The following is a 23,125-nucleotide window of genomic DNA, read 5'->3' on the forward strand; positions in this document are numbered from 1 at the left end:
CAAAGTCGAGGGAGAATCGTGGTGAAAAAGTGAGAAAAGGAAAACGAACGTAGGAAAGACAAAGGCAAAAAGACAAGGTATAATGCTTCATTTTGTTATTATTTGTCTTTTGTTGTAGTATCTCGTCGGTGGGTCGTTTGCCGTGTCTCGTTCTAAAACTTAATATACATTGTTTTATTAATATAGAATATTTTATTACAAGAAAAGGTATTAATTTCTTAACGTGCTTCTGTGATTTTATAATTAATAATTTATCATGTTTTTCAAGGAGTTCAATAATGAGACGCTAGCTGAGAATTTTCACCCTAACCTAAACTTCGCACAACAGCTACAATGTTCTTCAATGATGCAAATTCTCTAGCCGCTGTATCAAAAGAGTACAATAAATTAAAATTTAAAAAAAAAAAAAAAACAATAAAAAAATTTTAAGAAAAAGAAAATAAATCGTGTTCTGTTTTGTTTGCAAATGCTTCCAAATATTTAATCCTATGTGGGCTTGAGGATTAAATATTTAATTCAACAAAGGTCACGAAGTAAGGAATAATTTAATTTAATGCTTCCAAATGTCAAGCACCATTTTTTTCATTCCGTTTATGCACCGCTTCGGGCTTCGTTTTCTCGGAGTGGTGAATTTCCCCCTCACCAATACATATGCAATCGACTTCGCGGTGATTATAGTTTCCATACAAATTTGGTGTTCACAAATAAATTCCAGTTGGAGCCGATTGCGACCGAGGCACAGTGTGGTAATTCGCCAATCTGACTGGACAAAATAGAAAAAAAAAGTTTAGCCACATGATTTTAAATCATGAGTTGAGCTTCTCAATACAATGGGTAACTGTAATTCATGTTTTGTTTTTTTGTTTTCATCTCGGATTAGCGTAAGCTAAGCTTGAAAGTTGGTTTTATTTATTAATTACCATTGCAATTATTTAAAAAAAATAAATTCTGTAAGAAGGCTAGGAAGTGCAAAAAAAAATATCTTTGTTTTTCAAATAGAGGTAAAATTAATTTTTCCGCATTTTTCCGGTCTGAAATTAATTAATTAATGTTTTGTGGAGTGTTGTCATTAAGATTAGCTAGTTACATGTCTCGCGTTTTCTCGACCGCCATACAACTTTTTTCTTTTTTCAAAATGAAGTCAAGATTTTCAAAAAAACAAATTTTAGAAAAATGTGTCAAAACTTCCAAATAAGATCGAAAAGACAGTTTTTTTTATCTTTAAATGAGCAGGTATCATCTTTGGAACATTTTTGACGATAAACAAAAATTAAAAACATATATAAAAGTTTTGTGCTTCAGCGAAAAAAAGACATATTGGACCGTTCTTTAAACATGCATTTCATTTTACTTGACCAATATTATGTGGTAACTAAATAAACAAAAACAGTAGATAGTGTTAAAAGTCTCCTAAGTGCACCTATGCATTAGGAAATAGTTAAAATCAGTAAACAGAATTTGATGTCGTTTTCCAAAATTATAGGACTGATTTGGTGCAATTTTGGAATTTGTTCACGACGAATTTGACAAGTGGAGTGATTTGACGTTTGCTTTGCATGTGTGTGTAGTACTAAATAATAAATAAAATAATAACAGAATCTTTTAAATTCACTATTATTAATTTTTTTCAATACTAATTGATTTTTTTTATAAATAAATATAATTTTTTATAATAATTGAAGAATTCACTCCAAAAATTCACTCTTTTTTTCAATTTTGGAATTTGTATTGAAATCACTTCTTTTGGGAGTGATTATATAGCTAGGAGTGACACTTTTTTAATTTTGGAAAACGACATGAGATTTGAAAGAAATTCGACATTAGATATGTAGTTCGACTACGAAGTACAATTAAAATTAACTTTCGAAGAGAATAGTGACACAAAGTTAAATAGTAAGGCCCCTGCATAAAAAGGGGGAACAGAATTTGAACATCCACAGATGTGGATAGGGTAGTTGAAAAGGAGATTATAGGAAGATTAGGTTGAAGACAAAATGTTTTTTTTTTTGCATTTTGTAGACGTACCGATACGTATTTAAGGCTTACTTTTCTGCATGCAGACAATGCAAATAAAATTATTCTCAGAAATCCTAGTACGCAGATCGAGATTTTAGCTGAAATTTTTACCTCCGTTCTTCTTCACTTTTCCGTGCGATACATTTTAATAATGGGAAACAGAAATAATATTTTTAAGCTGGAGATACGCGTATCTCAGCTGAAATTCTTGAATTAATTTCAGCTTTGTAGGGATGGCGGTTGTTAGTACAAAAACCGGTTTTCGGTTTTTCCGGTTTTTTGAAAAACCGGTTTTCGGTTTTTTTTTTGCTTGATTTATAAAAAAACAAAATTAAACCTAATTTGTCAACCAACAAAAAAAAACTTTTCGAAGAAAATCCCTGAGCAAAGCTTTTTTTAGTTTGATTTTGTTATAAGGGCCAATTGACTCTCCATTAAACTTAAATCGCCATTAAAAAGGAAATTTCAAAATTTAAAACCAAATTCGTTAAATTCAGTCTCTTTTAAGGATTTTTTTGAAGTTTGGCATCATTAACTAATTGAGCATTAAATTTAAAAGTCGTTTTAGTTAAAACACCAAATTCGACCTTTTAAGAGGGATTTTTAGAGCAAACGAAGGTTTTAAACAGGATTTCTATTTATTCACTCTCCATTAGCGTCAAATGTCATTTCATTTATTATTTTATTAAACAAAGTTTCAGTGTAAGTTTACAATTAAAAATGAATAAAACAGGCATGAATATGGAAAAATGGGATGGTGAAAATGTGTTCAATCAATTTCATAAGACCAACGTTTGGTAATTGGTAATTTTGGTTACAGAAAAAGTCGTTTTTGTGTTTTTTTAGTTCAACGACATGTACGTTATAGGAATGAATTGCTTCAGGTTTTGGTCACTACTGGCATTTCTCTCTCGCCAGACAAGAATATATTTATAGGCTTCCCAGAATTTTTGAATCTATGGGTATGAGGGTTGAATGGACAACACTTTATTTGAGATTTTTAAAAGACACAAAATTCAAAGAAATTAATTCATTTCTTATCCACTTCACAGAGCGCAGAAGAGCACAGAGAATATCTTCACGACTAGTGAAACTAATCAGGGTTGAAATGATGCGTAATCCTAATTGTAACACCTTCTGTTACGGGTCATCATTTTTGTGTTTTTATATTGTTTATCCTTCAAATCTTCAAATTTAAATATATTTTATTTGACAAAAATGTAGCTTTTGACAGTTTAATTTTTCAAAAAATAACCCTGCCATATTTTTAATGGAGTTTTAAATTTAAAGTTTCCATTAAAAGTAAAGACTTTAACTAAAGCAGAGTGAATTAAATGAATTTTTAATGATGGAAACTTAAAGACGTCAATAGATTAACAAAGCTTTTAACTAAAACGACAAATTTCAAAATTTAATGGAGGCTCAATAAATTGGCCCTAAGAGTTCTTAACTCACTCTTAATGTTAATAGGAGTTTTGAGGAATTTGTTAAGCCGAATATGAATGAAAATTTATAATTATATGTTAAGTTGACAGAGGGAATGAATGTTTTGAGGGTTTTCACTTTTTTGTCTCGTCGGATCTTTTTTTTGTTGGACGTTTTTTTTCAGCCGGTTTTTTTTCGGTTTTTTTTTTTGTAAAAATCGGTTTAAACCGCGAGGACAAAAAACCGGTTGACCGAAGCAAAAAAACCGAAACCGGTTTAAACCGGCCGGTTTTTCCCATCCCTACAGCTTTGCTAAATTGTGTCTTTTTTTGTGCCGTAAATGTTTGCTTTCTTGGTGTATAGTGTAAGGTCTTGGCGGCATTCTCCACCTTACACCTATAATAGATATAGATTTTGAAATCCAACCAGAGATCTATTATTTTTCGTATCTCAATAAAAATGCAGGAGCAATGCTGCTATCTGAAATCAGTTTGTCCAAATATCGATAAAAAATAAAACACACGTACTTGCTCTTGCAGTTCGAAACATTTTTATGTTAGAAACGAAATTTTTGTTTTTGTTATTTTACATTTTTTGAGAAAAACTAAAAATGCAGTTTCATTGCAAAAAACAAGTTTCAGAATTCTATAAAAATGATCTTTACCAAATTTGAAGGAAATCCGTGCACCCGTTTAGGCTGTGGAAATGTATACACAGGGACGCACAGATGGACGGACGGAACAATAAAGAAATGATTTTGACGTATCCCCTGAGGTAAAACAAATTCTATTTGAATATTGAGCTAAAAGCCATTTTTAAATCCAAAAACATTTACGTATGGATCAAAAATAAGGTGTCCATTCAACTTTATAAATCTAAAATAAGCTCAACGCCTTTGATTTTCTTACTTCTCATTCCTTCTAAAAAATTTCAACTGTGAACAAATATTTATCCTATGAAAAGTTTTTAGGTTTTGATTTCATTGTTCCCACATTAAATCACGTCAAGGCGTTATAAAATTGTCTTCAAATGTCGGGAACTGACCTTGACCTCCAAGTTAAAAAATCATACAGATAAATCTTACCAATCAGATCCTGTTGCATCTGGTTGATATGAATCAATCCTTATCATCATATAACCGAATTTGAGAACCGCCATTACAGTTGCAGCACATATAGCCGATAAATTTAAAGGGTCAACAGCTTCCAATTTCATTCCTTCTATGAAACCATTCTTTTTCCCATCGATATAATATTCCTCAAATGTGAAATTCATTTTAAATAACTCTATGGTTGCGTCGTCATCATGCACTTCAATCATTTGTTTTCTCCCAGCTAAAAAAAAAATAATTATTGTTTCTTATTAATAGCCGCTCTATAAAACTTACCCAACATTCGCTCTAAATAATCTTGAGGCGCAGCTAAATTATGTCCTACTGTAGTTGCCCAACCAACTGGATGTATAATAGGCGAATCTTCGTGACACCAAAAACCATCGTCGGAATCAAAATATTTGACAAACAGGCGTTTGCCTACAATCTTATTAACAGTAGTTAATTTAACCTGTGAAATTTTGTCCTTATCAACGCATTCTAAATTCAGGCCAAGACGGAACCTAGAGTTCATACTTTCGCTTATTTTATTATAAAAACTTGACGGAAGCGTTCTTGCTCCAGAGAGTCTCTCGACTAAAAAATCTTTCCAGTCACTGTATTTGCTTTCAATGGTTCGAGGGGGTATCAAAGGCTTGCCACGAGTGGCGCACCATCCAACCGAATGTACTTCTGAAGAACACAAGTTAACCCAAAAATCATGCGAGGGTTCGTCAAATCCTTTAAATAAACCAATTTTATAACAAAAAAGAGAAAACTCTTCACATACATACATTGATACATACCTTCATATCGCATTAACGCTTTGTATCCAGAAATATTCAAAATAGTAGCCACCCAAAAGGAGTGAGGTGTTTGTCCTGGCTGTACTAGTTCTTGGCTATAGCAGTCTGTATTCTCGACCTCTACCTTCATATTAATGCCAATACTATCCCATACATCATAACCCGGAGCATGCGGGAAACATTTTACTGGTGCTGCATAAAATCCTTGCTTAGATAATCGTTGCGTCCATTCGTATGAAAGCAAAAGATCGCCTTGTTTCCGACGGACGCTGCAAATTTTTTCGCTTTGCGGACACGGCGAGGGAAGACGTTCATATTTTGATATTTGGGGTATATCATTGTGTGTTATTGCATCGCTGTACATGAAGTTTTTTCGATTACGATATTCATCACTATCAATTTGCTCTACGACTTCATCTGAAACATCCATGAGGTCGTTATCATTTATATTTGTTAAGGATTGATTTGTAATTTTGAAGCGATAGTTTGAACTTGGGCTTTTTAAATGCGATAATCGTAGAGCTACTTCAATATTCGATCGTTGATTATTTATAGAATTCATAAGATTTTCTTCAGATATTGAAGCTGCTGTCGCCGAAGCGAGTGTGGTTGATGGTATAGTTACTGAACTCGTTGAGCAAATCATTTTTTTACAAACTAGAGAAAACAGTTCTCCTCTTGCACATGACATACTGCAGAATCTTCTAGATTTAGTGTAAAAAGTGTGTTTTACTCCTATAGCACCACAACGTTCACAAACAGCTGAAAAAGAAAAGGAAAGCTATATACTTCTACAACAAAATTATAGTATTAATAACATTTATAAATCTCTGCAATTAGATAGGTACTTCCACAAGCGTTTTGAATTTTATTTTTGGTTAATATTTCACAATTGATTTTTATTTTTCATCATCATTAAAGGCCCAGGCCAGAGATACCCAAAGGAGATGGGAAACTTCTGACGTCATACTGGTTTGCCTACAAGCTCCGTCGGACATTTTTGGCTAAGTATGCGTGAAAAAACCGACGCTTTTGGCTAATGTCGAATTCCTTTCAATTTTTTGAATCGCCTCAAAAAAATCGAATTTTTGGTTTAAAAAGGAACATGAAAACAGACCGAATTCTTTTTGCTATTGTATGTGTGTCATTTGACAACAATTTTTACAAAAACGTCAAGCTGAAACCAAAACAATTTCTGCAAAATAAAACCAGAGATTCCTTTGATCAATAATTTTGTTTATTTTCTTCGGTAATATAAATTTATTTTAATCAGAATCAAACGGAAATTGCAGTTATTATTAAGATCTGAGTGGAGATGAAGTAGAAGGTTAATTATTTTGGCCGTATGCTGATGCTTTGCAGAGATACAAGTTTCTTGAAGACAATCACGGGAAGAAAAGTCACAGTAAATTGACTTTTTCACAAAAAGTATGCCAGGCGAATTTTTTTTTCTATGGAACATGATTTTCAGAAAAAATTCGCTTTAAGATCGCCGAAAATTCGATTTTACCAGTCAAAGGAATTCGGCATAAGTATGCGTGAAAAATCATACATTTTTGGATAAGTGTGAGTAAAAACACCGTGACTACACTATGTGTGTTTTTCACATTTATTCACGAATACAAAAGAGATTACAACAACACGAAATAAACAAATGGGTTTTGGGGGGTATAACGTACGAAAGTTTCCCAACTCCTTTGGGTATCTCTGGCCCATGGTATAAAAAGAGAAGGTATGATCATTAGAAAAAACTCAGTATCGAGCACTGTCAAAACTTATGGCTACTTAAGGTTTTGACAGCCCAGCCCATTGAAATTGTTGCTGTAAACAAATTTGTCTTGGAAATTATTGTTGCTTTTGACTTTGCCCTTCAAGCAAGAACATACTTGCAACTTTTTGTGTATGAACACAAAAGTCGAACGAGAATTGTGGTGAAAAATGAGAAAAGGAAAAGAAAGACAAGGCCAACAAGAGCCAAAGCGTCATTTTGTTATTTTTTGTTGAAGTTTTTGGTCGCGTCGTGTCTTGTGTCGTTGTTTGTCAAATTCTTGAAGTCAAAGATAAAGTACATAATATTGCTCCATGGGAATCGACGGCAGGTATTTAATAACATTAATATATCTCCTGATCATTGTTTAATCAATATCAATCAATATCACGGACGGAATCCACCGTGTATTCACTAAGTGGAGGGAATACTAGACATCCAAAAGTGCACAAACAACAGCGGCAACAACAAATAAAAAGATTTATTTTATTTAATATTTATTTTAATATTGTATTTATTTTAATTTCTTGTTCTAAAAAACATTAAAATAAAAAAAAAAAAACAATTTCAGTGAACAAAATTGATAAACAGAGTTTTTTGTTTTGCTAGAAATGTCAAACATATTCGATACTCGCCCTTCAAGCAAGAAAACGGAGTCCAGAAAAGACAGTCCGACCTCCGACCGAGAAAAGCGGGGTTGCACTCACACACTTGCAACTTTTTGTGTATGAACACAAAGTCTAAGAGAATCGTGGTGAAAACTGAGAAAAGGAAAAAAAAGTAGACAGACATAGCCAACAAGAGCAAAAGCGTCATTTTGTTATTTTTTGTTGAAGTGTTTAGTCGCGTCGTGTCTCGTGTCGTTGTTAATAAAATATGAGTATAATTATAAACAATTATATCAAACTATTAACAATATGGAAACAAAAAAAGGTATGTTGTATATATCGCTCAAAGTGTTTGGATTAAAGTGATGTGTTTCTGTTTATGTTGTAGATGTAATCTCTAATGATGAAGAAAAAGTCAGAAGGTGAAACATGCGATTGGGCATCTAAAGAAACACCAACAACAGCAGCAACAACAAATAAAATAAAATAAAAAAAATGTATTCTATTTTATATTGTATATACTGTATTGTGAAAATTTCGTTTGCCAAAATTAAATAAAAAAAAACAGTTTCAGTGAAAAAAAAACAAAAATCTAGTTCTTTTTTTGGTCGCAAATGCGAAACGTCATCCCTTTTTTATTCCTCTTTTGGTAGGTTTTCGCTGCTCCGACTCAGGTCCGCCTTCGGCTCCGTTTTCTCGGAATGGAGATTTTCACCACACTAATACATATGCAATCGACTTCGCGGTGATTATAATTTCCATACTAATTTGAGCCGCCTTCGGACCAGTTTCTGATCCGAAGTCGGACTCAGCTCCTCCTCAGGCGGAGCGGATTCGGACCGAAGTCGGACCTGTTTGCTTGAAGGGCGAGTATCGATCGATGTCAAAATGCCGGACGTCATTCGTTCCGACTTCGGCTCCGATTTCTCGGAATGGAGATTTTCACCACACTAATACATATGCAATCGACATCGCGGTGATTATAATTTCCATACTAATTTGAGCCGCCTTCGGACCAGTTTCTGATCCGAAGTCGAACTCAGCTCCGCCTTAGGCGGAGCGGATTCGGACCGAGGTCGGACCTGTTTGCTTGAAGGGTGCCAAATGCCAAATAACAAAACCTTATTACCCCATTTTGTAAGATGGCGGCTCTGATGATCATACCTTGTCTTTTTATACCATGTCTCTGGGCCAGGCATATGCACGCATGGGCTTAAGTCAAAATGGCATGAGTGAGTTGTCGAACATACACAATTCGTATAGGGGGGTTCACATTGGCTAACTTACCGGACAGATCAGCCGCCATTTGGTGTGATCTGATCCTGTTTTGATAATGTGAACACCCATCCGACTGCCTATCCGGTTTGCCGGATGGTTTTCAAAAAAATTTGATTTTTTGGTTGTCGGACGGGCATGTTAGTCAATTGAACGACATGTCTGTCCGGCAGGCAGTGATAATCCATTCTCTTGAATTTGAGAGCAGAATAGGGTTAAGATATATTAAAAATAAGCTGAAAAATGGGTTTTGATGAAAATTGTCTGATGAGTTTGAACGAAAAATATAATTCGGCCATCAGGCCAAATGACAATCGGATGGATCCAAATGGTTTGTTAAAACGCTTATAAATAGTATCGCCAAAATAAAGGTCTTAAAATTAAGGAAAAATTATAATTAATCAGGTTCTGTAATTCAAGAAGTTGAATCTTTAAAAAAACTTAAAATATGGATGCATGAAAACAAGTTAAGCATTTTTTCAAAACAAAACGTTTAAGAGGGGCAAATGGGTCGAAGTTGCACTTAGTTGCAATTTTTTTTGTACAGATTCAATTAGAAAAGAGTTAAACCTTTAGAAAACATTTAATTTTATCACACAATAATATGAAATAGTATAACTTATCTCCTTACCAACACAAAAAGAAAACTATTTTTACTCGTACGTTTAATTTATATTAAGATTCAACTTATCATTTTTTATTTATAAAGTAATAGGGTGGATTCACCTATTTCCGAACAGCTCCAGTAGCCGAACACTTTTCACTTAAATATGTAAAAACAAACTATTTTGTCCCGTTAGAAGTAAAAATCCGGTTAAACTTGAATCTTTTTACTATATTCGATCACTCCTTGCTATATCTCGCTCATAAATCTATATTTTCTTATTCAAATAGCTTTCAGTTTGTCGGAAGGATCAGATGCGTAAAATTATCGTATTTTTTTGTAAAAAATAATAGTGAGAGTGGTTGCATGAAATACTGTTTATTTGCATGAAAATATAGTTTAAGCCGAATTTTATAATTTTGTTAGTTTAGACAATAAGGCCGTGTGCGAATTGCGTTAAAATGTTGGTTAAAATATGACGTTTGGTTAAAATTTGACACTAGCATGGTGAATAAAATGGGTTAAAATTTACCCAGCTGCGGAGCAGGGTAATATTTGACACTAGTGGTTAAAATTTGACGTTTCTCAAGATAGAAAGATCAAGATAGATTTGAAATTATTTTTGTTATAATGCGTTGATATTTTAAGAAATGTTAAAAGTATTAATACAAAGTACTTCCTCAAATTAATATTCATCTTGAAAAATTGAAAATCTACTAATTGTTTGTTTGTTTTTTATTTTTTATATTTCTATTTTGTTGGCAGCTGGTGAACTACGAATTAGTGTTAGAAGACTTAATTATTAAATTTCTTTTTGATCATAATGAAATGTGAATTTATCGATAAAATAAAAAAAAAGTATGTGAAATTGAGAATTTCGTACATTTTCATACTAGAATATTTAACTTGATATATTTTCAACTGGGTTTTGTTAAAAAAAAAAATTGTTAATTGAATATAAGAAAAACCATTTTTGAGGGTAATTTTGTTTTATCTTGAGGGAATTTTATTCAAAGTAGTACCAAGAAAAAAGTCCCATTTAATACATTTTAACCCAATTCGCACAGCAAAAAAATAAATTTGATCCCTTTTTTAACCAAACGTCAAATTTTAATCGTGGTAGAAATTTTAACCAACATTTTAACGCAATTCGCACACGGCCTAAGTAATCAATTTTTATTAAATTTTTTAAAAACTGTTTTTATTTATTCCTATTTTAAACTGTTCGGTAATAGGAAGCAAATTTTTATGAGTTTCCTTTCCCTGAACACTACTGTTTCCTTTATACAGTAGGAGGCCACATGATTATGACCGATGAAAATTTTCACAAATTTGTTACGCTAAAAACTAATTTTATTTTATTTTTTCTGTACAGTAATTATTATTACGGCTTTCTAATATAACGCTTAGAGTGTCACATCCTTTCTAAGTAAGAAAAATTAAAAAAGCCTGTTTAGGCTTGGTAATTTTCCGGGGATGAATTCCACAAATAACGCTCTTTGGGGATTCTTAGCGAAATGCTGCAGAAAACCTTATACCAACACGTCGAAAACGTTAGTGGTGAGTTGCTGAATTATAACATGCACGGAACAACAACTCATTCAGATAAAAACAGAGTTCCCTAATGAATAAAGGCATTTTTGCCACAAAAGGAAAACACACGAAATATTGAAAAATGGTGGTCTCGTTTATCGTCATCAATTTTTTGACTTTGCCTCTTTAAGAAAAAAACTAGTAGTGGCATAATGTTTTATACAACCGTAATAATACTATACTGTACCTACAGAAAAAAAAAATTAGGTACATTAGTTTTTAGCGTTCCAGTTAAAGAATTAGTGACAAATTTTTGAAAATTTTCATCGGTCATAAACATGTGGGCACCTACTGTATATATATTTTTTTTGATATTTATACATAAATATTTAAACAAAATATATAATTATTCATAAAAAAAATGCTCTTCATTTCTTCCTCCAATAGAATCCACATCATGGCAACGAACGTTGGAAAATACCTAGGTGACAAAAACAAACTTCTGCGGACTGTTGTGCACGTTCTAGAAAATACAGACCGTTAGTTTAGTTAGTTATTTGACTTTATTTCAAATATGCAAAAGATTGTACATTGTGATTATATATACTTAAGACTTTATGGTTTGGCCTATGGCCGTCTACCAGACTGACAGTTTTAATATAAATACAACATAAATCAAAAAAAGATTTCTAATTATAAACATAAGATTACATATGATTTTAAAAAATAAAGTACGCTGCTGAACCAAAACAAAAAAATTTCTAAGTATGTATTCAAAGTCAGAAAACTCCTTTGGATCAAGAAAAATTACCTGGGGGTCAATTCCCGATTTGTGAAGCTGTGAAGTGATAAAAATTTATATCATTTCAATTTTCACAGCGTTTTTTCATTTTATCACTTCACAGACACTCCTTATGCGATTCTCAAACTCAATGTGATAAATCTGTACTAAAAAGTACTAAATGAGAAAAATATATCCATAAACAAAAAATACCAAGACTGGAAACTTTCGTACGTCTTTCCCCCCGAAACCCTTTTGTGTACAGTGCTGTCTGTGAATATAAGTTAACAAACAATTTAATCAAAATCCAAACATAAACATCCAACAGTCATCCTCATCAAACAATTTAATCAAAATCCAAACATAAACATCCAACAGTCATCCTCATCGATAACCAATCTTAAAAGAATACAAACAGTCAGCAAAATTACCATACGTCAGCACCGCCACCAACGATGCAGTATCCACAGATAAGAAATCAAGAAATGTCAATGTGGCTTAAGTTAGGATTAAGATTAATTTTTATAAATTCAGTTGTAAGAGGAAATTCAAATAAAGAGGTTCATCCTCACAAAAATATATTTTTTTAGTAAAATCAATTAATATAAATTTAACTGGCGCCCGAGCAGTAGGGAACTAGTCGCGTTGTTAAAAAAGTCCTTAAGAAGCACATAACAAAGTGAAAAAGTTTTTTTTATTTTATCATAACCTGATCGTGTTATTTTTTTTAAAGTCCTCAAGAAGTGCATAAAAAAAAGTGAATCAGAAAAATAAAATTAAAAAAGGTCTCAGAATCCTTAAAGAACTCTAAGTGGAGAAACACCAAACAAAGGGCCCCTCAGTATTCAAAGGAAAAATAGGAAGCTTAAATAGCTAGCCGCTCCACTGAACCAGTTGCATCCAAGATGATATTAATTATTATATTGTAAGTTTATAATATTTTCAAAGTGAACAATTAGAAATTAAGAAAGTGAAAAAAAAGAGAAACAAAAATGTTTAACTAATAATAAAAAAAAAAAGAAAGAAACTACTGTAATCGAAACATAGCAAGAAAAATATAGAAGTGAAATCATAAATTAAAAATTGGGCGAAATTAAATTAAATTTCAAAATAAAATTGTATGTCAAAAGAAGACATTAAGAATATTACCAAATTAATTAGAAACATGACGCTCGACGATATTAAATCCTCTTCCTCCTCCAATCCATCAAACTCTTTAACACCCGACATGATTAAACAAATAAGTGAAATAGTTATAGAAACGGTTAAAAAATTTAACAATACTTTTAATGATACTAATGAGGTAGAATTACCGATTGATTTTGCTAGTAACACAAACGACATAGACAAAGTACCAGACATAGTTAAATGCCTAAGAGAATTTTCAGGCAAAGCTGGGGAATTTAATTCCTGACGAAAAACTGTAGACAGAATATTTACAATGTACGACAGCCTTAAAGGCACTTCCAAATATTACGCCATAATTCATATGGTTAGACATAAAATAACCGGGGAAGCAGACACAGCTTTAGAATCGTATAGAACACCCTTAGATTGGGCCAAAATTAAAAAATGCTTAATGATGCACTATTCTGATAAGCACGATATAGGTACACTAGAGTACCAGATGACGAGCCTTGCTCAACGTAATCAGTCAATTACTGATTTTTATCAACAGGTTTATCAACACCTTTCGTTGATACTGGACAAAATTGCATGCTTAGAATTAAGCGATGATTCATTATGGGTTATGACTAATTCATACCGTGACAAAGCCCTCGATACTTTTATCCGAGGATTAAATGGAGACCTACCACGACTTTTGAGTATTCGTGAACCGACTTCATTACCCCAAGCACTACAAATGTGCCTCAAACTTGACAATATGACTTTTAGAATGAACTATGCACATAACAGTCAAGCAAATTTTAAACGCATTAATAACACATTACCACCTCCAACGCCTCCACGGCCGAATAATAACAAATTTTATCCCGAACTAACACACATTCCTCAAATGCAGAGACAAGGTCAAAATTTTTACCAATACCGACAACCTCAACAGTTTAGACAATTGCACGCACCAAATAATTTTCCGCTTCCTCCGAAGCCACAACAACAACCTAAACCTGAGCCAATGGAATTAAGTTCCTCTACACAATCTCGTAACATAAACTACCAAAACAGACCAATTTTCAAACCAAACTATCAACAAAACTATCAACAAAACTATCAACCAAACTATAGACCAAACTATCAACAGCCAATTAATACACAAAAAAGACAAGCATCTCAACAACCACAAGTTCCAAATAAATTCCAACGTACCTTTTTTACTAATACAAATAATGTTTTAAATGAACATGAGAACCCACCTTCGGAAACTTATGATCCAAATCATCTTTTTACAGACAATACTTTCGATGATAAATTTGAAGAAGATATTCCTTTAGTACAAGGAGAAAATATCGAACATTCTAATGAACTCGATAATATTAATTTTTTAGATTAAACCGCTCTTCGATCCCATATTTCCAATGTACAACGAAGGGCGGAACAAAATTAAAATTTCTACTAGATACAGGTTCTAATAAAAATTATGTTAAATCATGTTATATTCGTACACCTATTAAAAATGAGGAAGATTTTTACACATATTCGATCGGAGAAAAAGTTAAGTTACACACCACGCAGATTTAGATATTTTTGGACCACAAATAGGAAAATTGAAATTTTTTATTCTGCAAGGACTAGAAACGTTTGATGGCATTGTCGGAAACGACAGCCTTAAGGATCTAAGCGCAATTATTTATACGAAACAGAATTATTTTATTCTTAAAAATGAATACAAATTTAATCTTCATCAATTAGAAGCACAAGAAGTTCATAAACTTGATATAAGATGCTCTCACTTGACTCCAATTCAAAATAATCGATTAAAAGAAATGATTAGATCATGTCCAAATTTATTTTCTGATCCAGATGAGAAACTAACATTTACAACTAATGTTAAAGGAGAAATCAGAACAACTTCTGATGATCCTGTTTATACTAAAACATACCCATATCCCATGGCACTTAAAAACGAAATTGAGAAACAAATCAATGAACTCCTACGTGACGGAATTATTCGTCCGTCAAAATCACCATACAACTCTCCAGTATGGATAGTAAGCAAAAAAACAGATGCCTCGGGAATAAAAAAATATAGAATGGTAATAGATTACCGGAAATTAAATACCGTCACAATACCAGATCGGTACCCTATACCTGAAATTAATGAAGTCCTATACAATTTAGGAAAAAACAAATATTTCACTCTTTTAGATTTAAAGAGTGGATTCCATCAAATTCCACTTAAAGAATCAGATTGGGAAAAAACTGCTTTTTCAATAAACAACGGAAAGTACGAGTTTACTCGTCTTCCTTTTGGATTAAAAAATTCACCCTCAATTTTCCAACGCACATTAGATGATATTCTACGTCAACACATTGGTCGACGATGTTATGTGTACATTGACGACATTATTATTTTCGGTAAAACCGAAGAAGAACATTTACAAAATATACAGATTATATTTAAAACACTAGAAGACGCGAACTTAAAAGTTCAACTTGACAAGTGTGAATTTCTAAAAACAGAAGTCGAATTCTTAGGATTCGTCGTTTATCAAGAAGGATTTAAAACTAATCCTAAAAAAGTAAAAGCAATTGTGGAATTACCACCCCCAAAAACTCTTAAAGATTTAAGATCTTTTCTCGGTATGTCAGGATACTACCGAAGATTCATAAGGGACTACGCTAAAATTGCCAAGCCCCTGACATCCCTTCTAAGAGGGGAGGATGGACGATTGTCCAAACAAGTTTCAAAAAATAAAATAATTAACTTTAACAATGAAGCAAGAAATGCATGGCTCGAAATAAAAAATGCATTAGTTTCTGAAGAACTACTATTGTCTTATCCCGACTTTAATAAAAGCTTTGAATTAAGAACAGATGCCTCCAATTTTGCATTGGGAGCGGTATTGTCACAGGACAATAAACCAATTACATTTCTATCCCGAACCCTTAATGAGACTGAAGAGTCTTATGCCCCTAACGAAAAGGAAATGCTTGCCATTATTTGGGCACTTACTTCTCTCAGGATGTTCCTTTACGGATCAAAGAGAGTAATAATTGTTACAGATCATCAACCTCTGACACATGCACTAAGTAACAAAAACGCAAATTCAAAAATGAAACGCTGGAAAGCGATACTAGAAGAATATAACTATAAGCTGGTTTATAAACCAGGTACCTCCAATGTAGTTGCAGATTCGTTATCTCGCCCACCACTAAGCCATACTTTTACACTTACCACCACGGAACATATTGATGAAAGTTCATCGCAAAATTTAATACCAATTGTTGAGGCTCCTATTAATGTTTTCAAGAGTCAAATATTCCTTATACTTGCTGAAACCAGTTCTTACCAGTTCAAGATAAATTTTCCAGGTTACCACCAACACTTTATAAAAGAACCTGAATTCAACAAAGAAAACCTTACCTCTCTATTAAAAAAATACCTTAATCCTTCTGTTATTAATGGTATAAAAACTGAAGAAAGAATAATGGGCCTCATACAGGAAATACATCCACTTCATTTTAATACATAATTATAAAGTTAGATTCACTCAAAAGCAAATCGAAGACATCTACAACGAACAAGACCAAGAAAACTAAGAGATATAATATTTTTCTTTGGTGTTCCAAAATCTATCGCAATTGACAATGAGCGATCTTTAAATTCAGCATCAATAATGTTCATGTTAAAAGATGAACTAAAAATAAATGTTTATACAACACCCCCATACAGAAGTGAAGCAAACGGACAAATTGAAAGGTTTCACTCAACCCTTTCCGAGATAATGAGGTGTATTAAAGAAGATGTTGACTTTGAAGAACTTTTAGAAAAATCAGCTAATGAATATAATCATACTATTCATTCTACAACGGGTAAAAAACCGGTTGACCTATTCTTCGGACGGAACGTGGAATTCGGACCTGACGATTACGAAAGAACTCGACAAAATAATTTACAAAAACTTTTACAAAAGCAAACAGTTGACCTAAAACAACATAACAAGAAAAGACACAAAATAAAACAATATTTACCTGGACAAGTAATTTACGTCAAACAGAACAAACGATTAGGAACTAAACTATCAAAAAAATTTAAAGAAGAGATAGTAAAAGAAAACAGAAATACGACAGTCATTACAGAATCTGGGAAAGTGGTTTATAAGAGCCATATACGCAACTAAAATAAGAAATTAATTTTCTCTCTTTCAGATCAATCATCTCCATAATTAGAGGTGAAAGTCAAATTTTGGACTATACAAATTCACAATTGATAACTCTAAAACTAGGAACAGCAAAATTACAAACAGGAACTTTTCGACTTATTCATACTATAGACTTAAATATGTATCAACAACTGATAGACGAATTACAATCAGTAGTCAAACAAAATATAAGTACTAACGACGCACTTTACCCCTACTTATCACATGAAATTTTACTTATCCAAAATCACCTTACTAGATTAAGACCTATTATAAGAACTAAACGCTCACTTGATTTTATAGGAAGCACATGGAAATGGTTTGCAGGTAATCCAGACCATGATGATTTCAAGATTATTAGTAATAAGATAAATAATATTTTAAAAAACAATAATGAACAAGTAATAATAAATAAATTATCTTTTGAAAAAATTAATCACATAACTAAAGTAACAAATGAAATTTTGAGGAAATTAAAAAATAGTGAATTTGTAAAAAAAGAGTTAGTAACAAGTATTAAATACAAAATTGAAATATTAAAAGAAGAAATTATAAATATTGATTATGCTATTCATCGGGCCAGGGCCGGAGTTGTAAACTCTTTTATTTTAACAGATATGGAAATTAATGTTACAAATGAAATATTAAAGAAGGAAAATATGCCCTATATTAGTATTGAAGAAGCACTTCAATTCGGTAATGTAAAAATTGCTTCAAACTTTTCAACAATAATTTATATCTTAAGTTTACCTACAACAAATATTGAAATATGTGAAATCATTTTATTAAAATCTGTAAAGAACAATAATTTTATAAACAAAATTCCATACGACCTTATCTTGAAATGTGAAAAAAAATTATTTGGCATAAAATCAAAATGTAAAGAATATTACAATTTTTCAATTTGTAATTATAAAAATACCATTGACATTTCTAATTCAACTTGTATACCAAAACTATTAAAAAGTCAACAATCTTTCTGCACCAGAATAAACAACCAGCACATACCTACAGTCGAGGAAATTTCTCCTGATATCTTACTTTTGAACCAATATAATGGTAGCATACTAATTGATAACGAAATAATAAATTTAACGGGAACCTTCATTATCAAACATCACAACTCTACTATAACAGTAGATGACGAAACGTACATTTTAAATGAAATTTCTATAACAAAACCATTACCTGCAATAATGCAGCCCTTGTCTCATAAAGGACAATTTATGAATATATCCTAGCAGCTTAGGTATATGAACAAAAGTTTACCTAATAAATAAATTCGAATTAGCCTTGTGTAAGTTTGAAAATTAGAAAAAAAAATGATTAATCCAGTCAAATAAGGGTTTAACCTCGGAATGAATGTTAGTAGAAATTTTTTTTGCTCAATATCTTCCTTTTGCCATTCTATAACATATCTCAAAAGTCTAGAAAAATCTCATGTCCACTTGTCGCGATTTCAAGGTCAAATCGCGAAATGGAGATTTTCAAAATTAGCAAAAATAGGCTATGGTATTATATACACATATGATACATGATTTCAAGGTATTTTTTAATGTTGATTCCAAAAAATCTAAAATCAAGGCAATCTGACGTCTCTGAAAAAAAGTTATACCTGTTTTTCATCTGTCAACCCATATTATTATAACAGTTGCTAACTTACTACCGAAAAATCCTTAAAAGTTATGGTAGCGGAACCAAATTTTGCATGAAGGTTTTAAGATACATTATCATTCATATCTATGACAAAATGGTATTTTTTGAGAAAAGGGGAAATTTTGGGATGTGCACTAAAAAACATCCAGGTACAATCTTGTAATTAGTGCTAATAGGCTAATTTTGTGGTTTCTATTTTTGTTTGGATATTCTATAATTTATGCCAAAAATCTAAAAAAATCTCATGTCCGAAAGTTCTAATTTTCCAGGTTAAACTAAGTTAGGTGCAGATTTAAAAAAAATAATAAGAAAACTTTAGATTCTTATATGTATACCAACATAACCCATATCATTTCAAGGTATTTTTTAACGCTGATTCCAACAAAATCCACAAACAAATCAATATGACCATCCCTGAAAAGAAATGTACCTTATTCATGTTGATCTGACACAAATATCTGAAGAGTAGTTTTTCAATTTTTTCAAATCTGCACCTTATCTTCAAACCAAGAAAATTAGGACTTGCGGACATGAGATTTTTTTTAGATTTTTGAGGGTAGTTAAAGAATATCCAAACAAAGATTAAAATGAAAAAAATTAGCCTATTAGCACTTATTCCTAAGATGAACAAGAATCATCTTTAGTGCATATCCTAAAATTTGCCCCTCCATAAAAAAATACCATTATTTCGTAGGTATATATATTTTTTGTAATGGATTGTTTTGATTTTTAATAATGATGGATTCTAAAATCTTCATGCAAAATTTGGTTCATCTACCATAACTTTTAAGGGTTTTTCGGCAGTAAGTTTGCAACTGTTATAATAATATGAGTTGACAGATGAAAAACAGGTATAACTTTTTCCAGAGACGTGAGATTGTCTTGATTTTAAATTTTTTGGAATCAGCATTAAAAAATACCTTGAAATCATGTATCATATGTGTATATAATACCATAGCCTATTTTTGCTAATTTTGAAAATCTCCATTTCGCGAGTTGACCTTGAAATCGCGACAAGCGGACATGAGATTTTTCTAGACTTTTGAGATATGTATGTTATAGAATGGCAAAAGGAAGATATTGAGCAAAAAAATTTCTACTAACATTCATTCCGAGATTTACCCCTTTTTTTCCTTATTTGACTGTATTAGATATGATTCCAAGTTTTTTTAAATTATTTCTTGGTGAAAAAAACCATTGAAATATTAGTATAAAAATTGTTATAACGCCGAAAGGTATTAGTATTAAGAAAAATGAATAATTATAACTTAGAGTGCCCGTAAGTTAGTTGTATATAATTGATAAGTAGGCTAGTTTTTATGAATTTTTGTCTAGCTTTAAGATAGTTTTTCAAGCATGGAGCTAAACTTAATTTTCAGTGAAGAAGGGCTTTCATTTTGAGTGATCATTAAATTTATACCGCATTCGGTTGCAAGACTTTCCCACTCTGCCATCATTGACCCTTTCGTCCGAATCGTGCTATAAAGAATGATTTTTGGTATCCTTTTATTTTTCATCTCCATAACTTTAACGATGTAGTTGAAGTGCATGCCAAACGTTTCCATTATCATTGATGGAAATCCGGTTTCCAAATAGATCATGTAGATTGGGGTGTTTATTTGGTAGACGAAAAATCCTTTTAATAAAGTACCGAAGAAATTTCTTCACGGCTTCAAAAGAAAGATATCCCCAGACTTGCGCGCCATATAAAAGTGCTTTGCACTATGGTCGATGTAGCTGCTCTTGAAGCAGCGCTCCCAAACAGCGGAAATCGCACGCTTTGCTGCGGACAATTTTCCGTTTCTTCATGTTCAGATTTGAGGTTATAATAACTCCAAGGTATTTATACTCTCGCACAATTTCCACTGCCTCTCCATCAAAAGTCCATTTTTCGTTTCTCTCGAGTCTGCCCCCCGGCACCTTTGAATACCATCATTTTTGATTTTTGAAGATTCACTACCAGATTCCAGTGTTTGCAGTAATTTCCTAACCTGTTAATCATTAGCTGCATCCCATCTACCGTTTCAGCAAAGAACACTAAATCGTCTGCGTACATAAGTGCGGGAATTGTCTCTCCTCCGATTTGTATTCCACCTCTGACTGCATCTGTTATGTCTTTTATACACAGTATAAAAAGCATCGCACTTAGTATACAACCCTGTTTCAGGCCATTGTTGTTGGAAATTCATCCGAAAGAGTAACTCCATCCCAAACGCAAGCTGTGTTCTTATTGTATAGCGCTCTCAAAACGTTTTTACGATTTTACTAGATATTCCTACTTCAAATAATTTGTAGAAGAGGGAATCTTGCACAATTGAGTCAAAGGCTGCTTTGCACTGGTATTAAGGAATGAAATTCCCCTATAGTTTGATGCATAATTCATGGTTTCCTTTTTTGTGGAGAGGATATTTTAATATATTAATAGATTTTCTGAAGCTGTCGAGAACTGCTGTACGCTCGAAGATTATTTTGAATTCGTTGGTTAGCGATGAAACGAAATCATCCGTGGCGTGTTTGAAAAACTCAAAAGAAATACGGTCATCACCAGGGGCTTTATTCAACTTGGAATTCGCTTTGACCTCTTGAACTTCCTGAATCTCGAAAGGACCATCTAACATCTCATCAAGAATTAATGGCTCAGCAAATTGAACCAACGATGAACTTATCTCTGGATTGAGGAGGCTTATGAAGTGGTTTCTCACCTTTTTCATGAAACACATTTGCTTAAATACTTTATTTGCTTGAGAGTACATCGTCCTGAATTCCAGCGAGTTGTGTTTTCGGAAAAGTTTTAAAAAGTTAAACGTTTTCTCTCTAGCTTTAAGACAATCAAAACCAAACCACTCATGTTTAAAAGTAATTTTATTTCTCAACGATGTTCTTTGAGGGTTAGAACTTTTAATTATGTCTGTCAGTGAATTTATGTCTACTCTTATATTCGAATATTGAGTCTTTCGAGTTCTTTTTCTAAATTTCTTTGGTAAGTGAGCCTTTTTTCTTCCTTCCAGTGTAGTTTTGGGACAAGATTCAGCTGCTTTGCACTTTCAGGAATTTCGGATATAATATTATTCCATGCTCCAGACGCAAAGCAGTAATCTATAACAGATGAAGCTGTACCTCTGATATAGGTGAATTCCCCTTCAGGGTCTTATTGACAGCTACCGTTCCAGACATCAGCAAACTCCAAAATATTCAATCCTTTATTATCCCAGACTGCATCCTTAAATTTTCGATTCAAGTTTAGGGACCAAAAATGTGAACTCACAAAGCTGTTTTGTGACACCCCAATCCTGCCCTTAAAATCGCCAATTGGGCTTTTAAGCCAGACGTCAGTTTCAACAATGAAAAAAAAAATGTTGACAGTTCAATTCTGAAGAAGATTGGAAGGCGCAATTTGATTTGATCGAATTTCGAATGTAAAAGAAAGTTGTGAAGTTTTGGAAAATAAAAACCCAAACACGATCGAATTGGTTGAAAATATTTTATTTATTTTGTTTAACACGTCACAGCACGGAAAACTATTAATTTTATTATTTTTATAAGAGAAATTTACTCGACCGCCTTTTTGCAATGAAAATCGAATTTATTTTGTTTTCCTCAGAATTGCTTCGATTTGATTGGTTGGTTTTGTCTTGTTCTTCTTAAATGAACTGTCAAATTAGAAAGGAAAAAGACAAAGACAGATACCCCGTTTGTATGACCGATTTAAAGATCGAATTGAAACTGAATCGAAATTTCGATCCACGTATATGGAAGTACCAGATCGAGGAATCGAATTGAAATAGAATCGAAAACAAAATTTTTCTTTTTAATATATTTGCAGTAAAATAGAAAAATCTAACCAAAAACAAAGTGCAAGTAAAACTAGATATCATTAGACATACATACAGTGAATTTGCAAATAAGAAGTGTGGTGGCCAAGTTCTTAGAGCCTTAAATAAAACTTGAGTTTTCCTTTGTTAAGGCTTAAAAATACTGAAAAGTATTTTTTTTTATTAGTTCATAATTAAATTATAAATGAAAAATTTTTACCTTGGTATTACAATTTAGTGGCATAAAAATTAAAAGCACGTTCTTAAAGTGCAACTAGCCAATGTATTTAAATTTAAGGTTATATAAGCTTATATATTAGAAAATTGGCGCAAAGTGCGAAAAAGAAGAGAAAGAAAAAAGTAAAAAATTAAATTAACGAGAACAGGGTCGTCAATGAAATGACTTGTTGCATTGGTAGGTAGGTGG

At 32.3% G+C, this 23,125-nt stretch overlaps 1 protein-coding gene and 1 long non-coding RNA gene across 4 annotated transcripts in view; one reads left to right on the forward strand and one right to left on the reverse strand.

Moving 5' to 3' along the window:
- Window positions 1-23,125, reverse strand: part of LOC129907265 (polycomb protein Sfmbt-like) — a 215,374-nt gene that overhangs the window by 63,898 nt on the left and 128,351 nt on the right. For all 3 annotated transcript variants that reach the window (XM_055983384.1, XM_055983385.1, XM_055983386.1), the window contains exons 4-6: window positions 5,338-6,099; window positions 4,829-5,272; window positions 4,526-4,775 (exon numbers count right to left, since the gene is read on the reverse strand). In XM_055983384.1, coding sequence (XP_055839359.1) covers window positions 4,526-4,775; window positions 4,829-5,272; window positions 5,338-6,099 — 1,456 coding nt within the window. The remainder of the gene's footprint in view (window positions 1-4,525; window positions 4,776-4,828; window positions 5,273-5,337; window positions 6,100-23,125) is intronic.
- On the forward strand, window positions 6,208-8,972 carry LOC129907271 (uncharacterized). Its single transcript, XR_008770991.1, has 3 exons — window positions 6,208-7,436; window positions 7,715-8,038; window positions 8,102-8,972. It is a non-coding gene; the product is annotated as an uncharacterized LOC129907271 (long non-coding RNA).

This window comes from Episyrphus balteatus, chromosome 1 (genome assembly GCF_945859705.1).
Source record: "Episyrphus balteatus chromosome 1, idEpiBalt1.1, whole genome shotgun sequence".
In the NCBI taxonomy this organism is placed as follows: Eukaryota; Metazoa; Arthropoda; class Insecta; order Diptera; family Syrphidae; genus Episyrphus; species Episyrphus balteatus.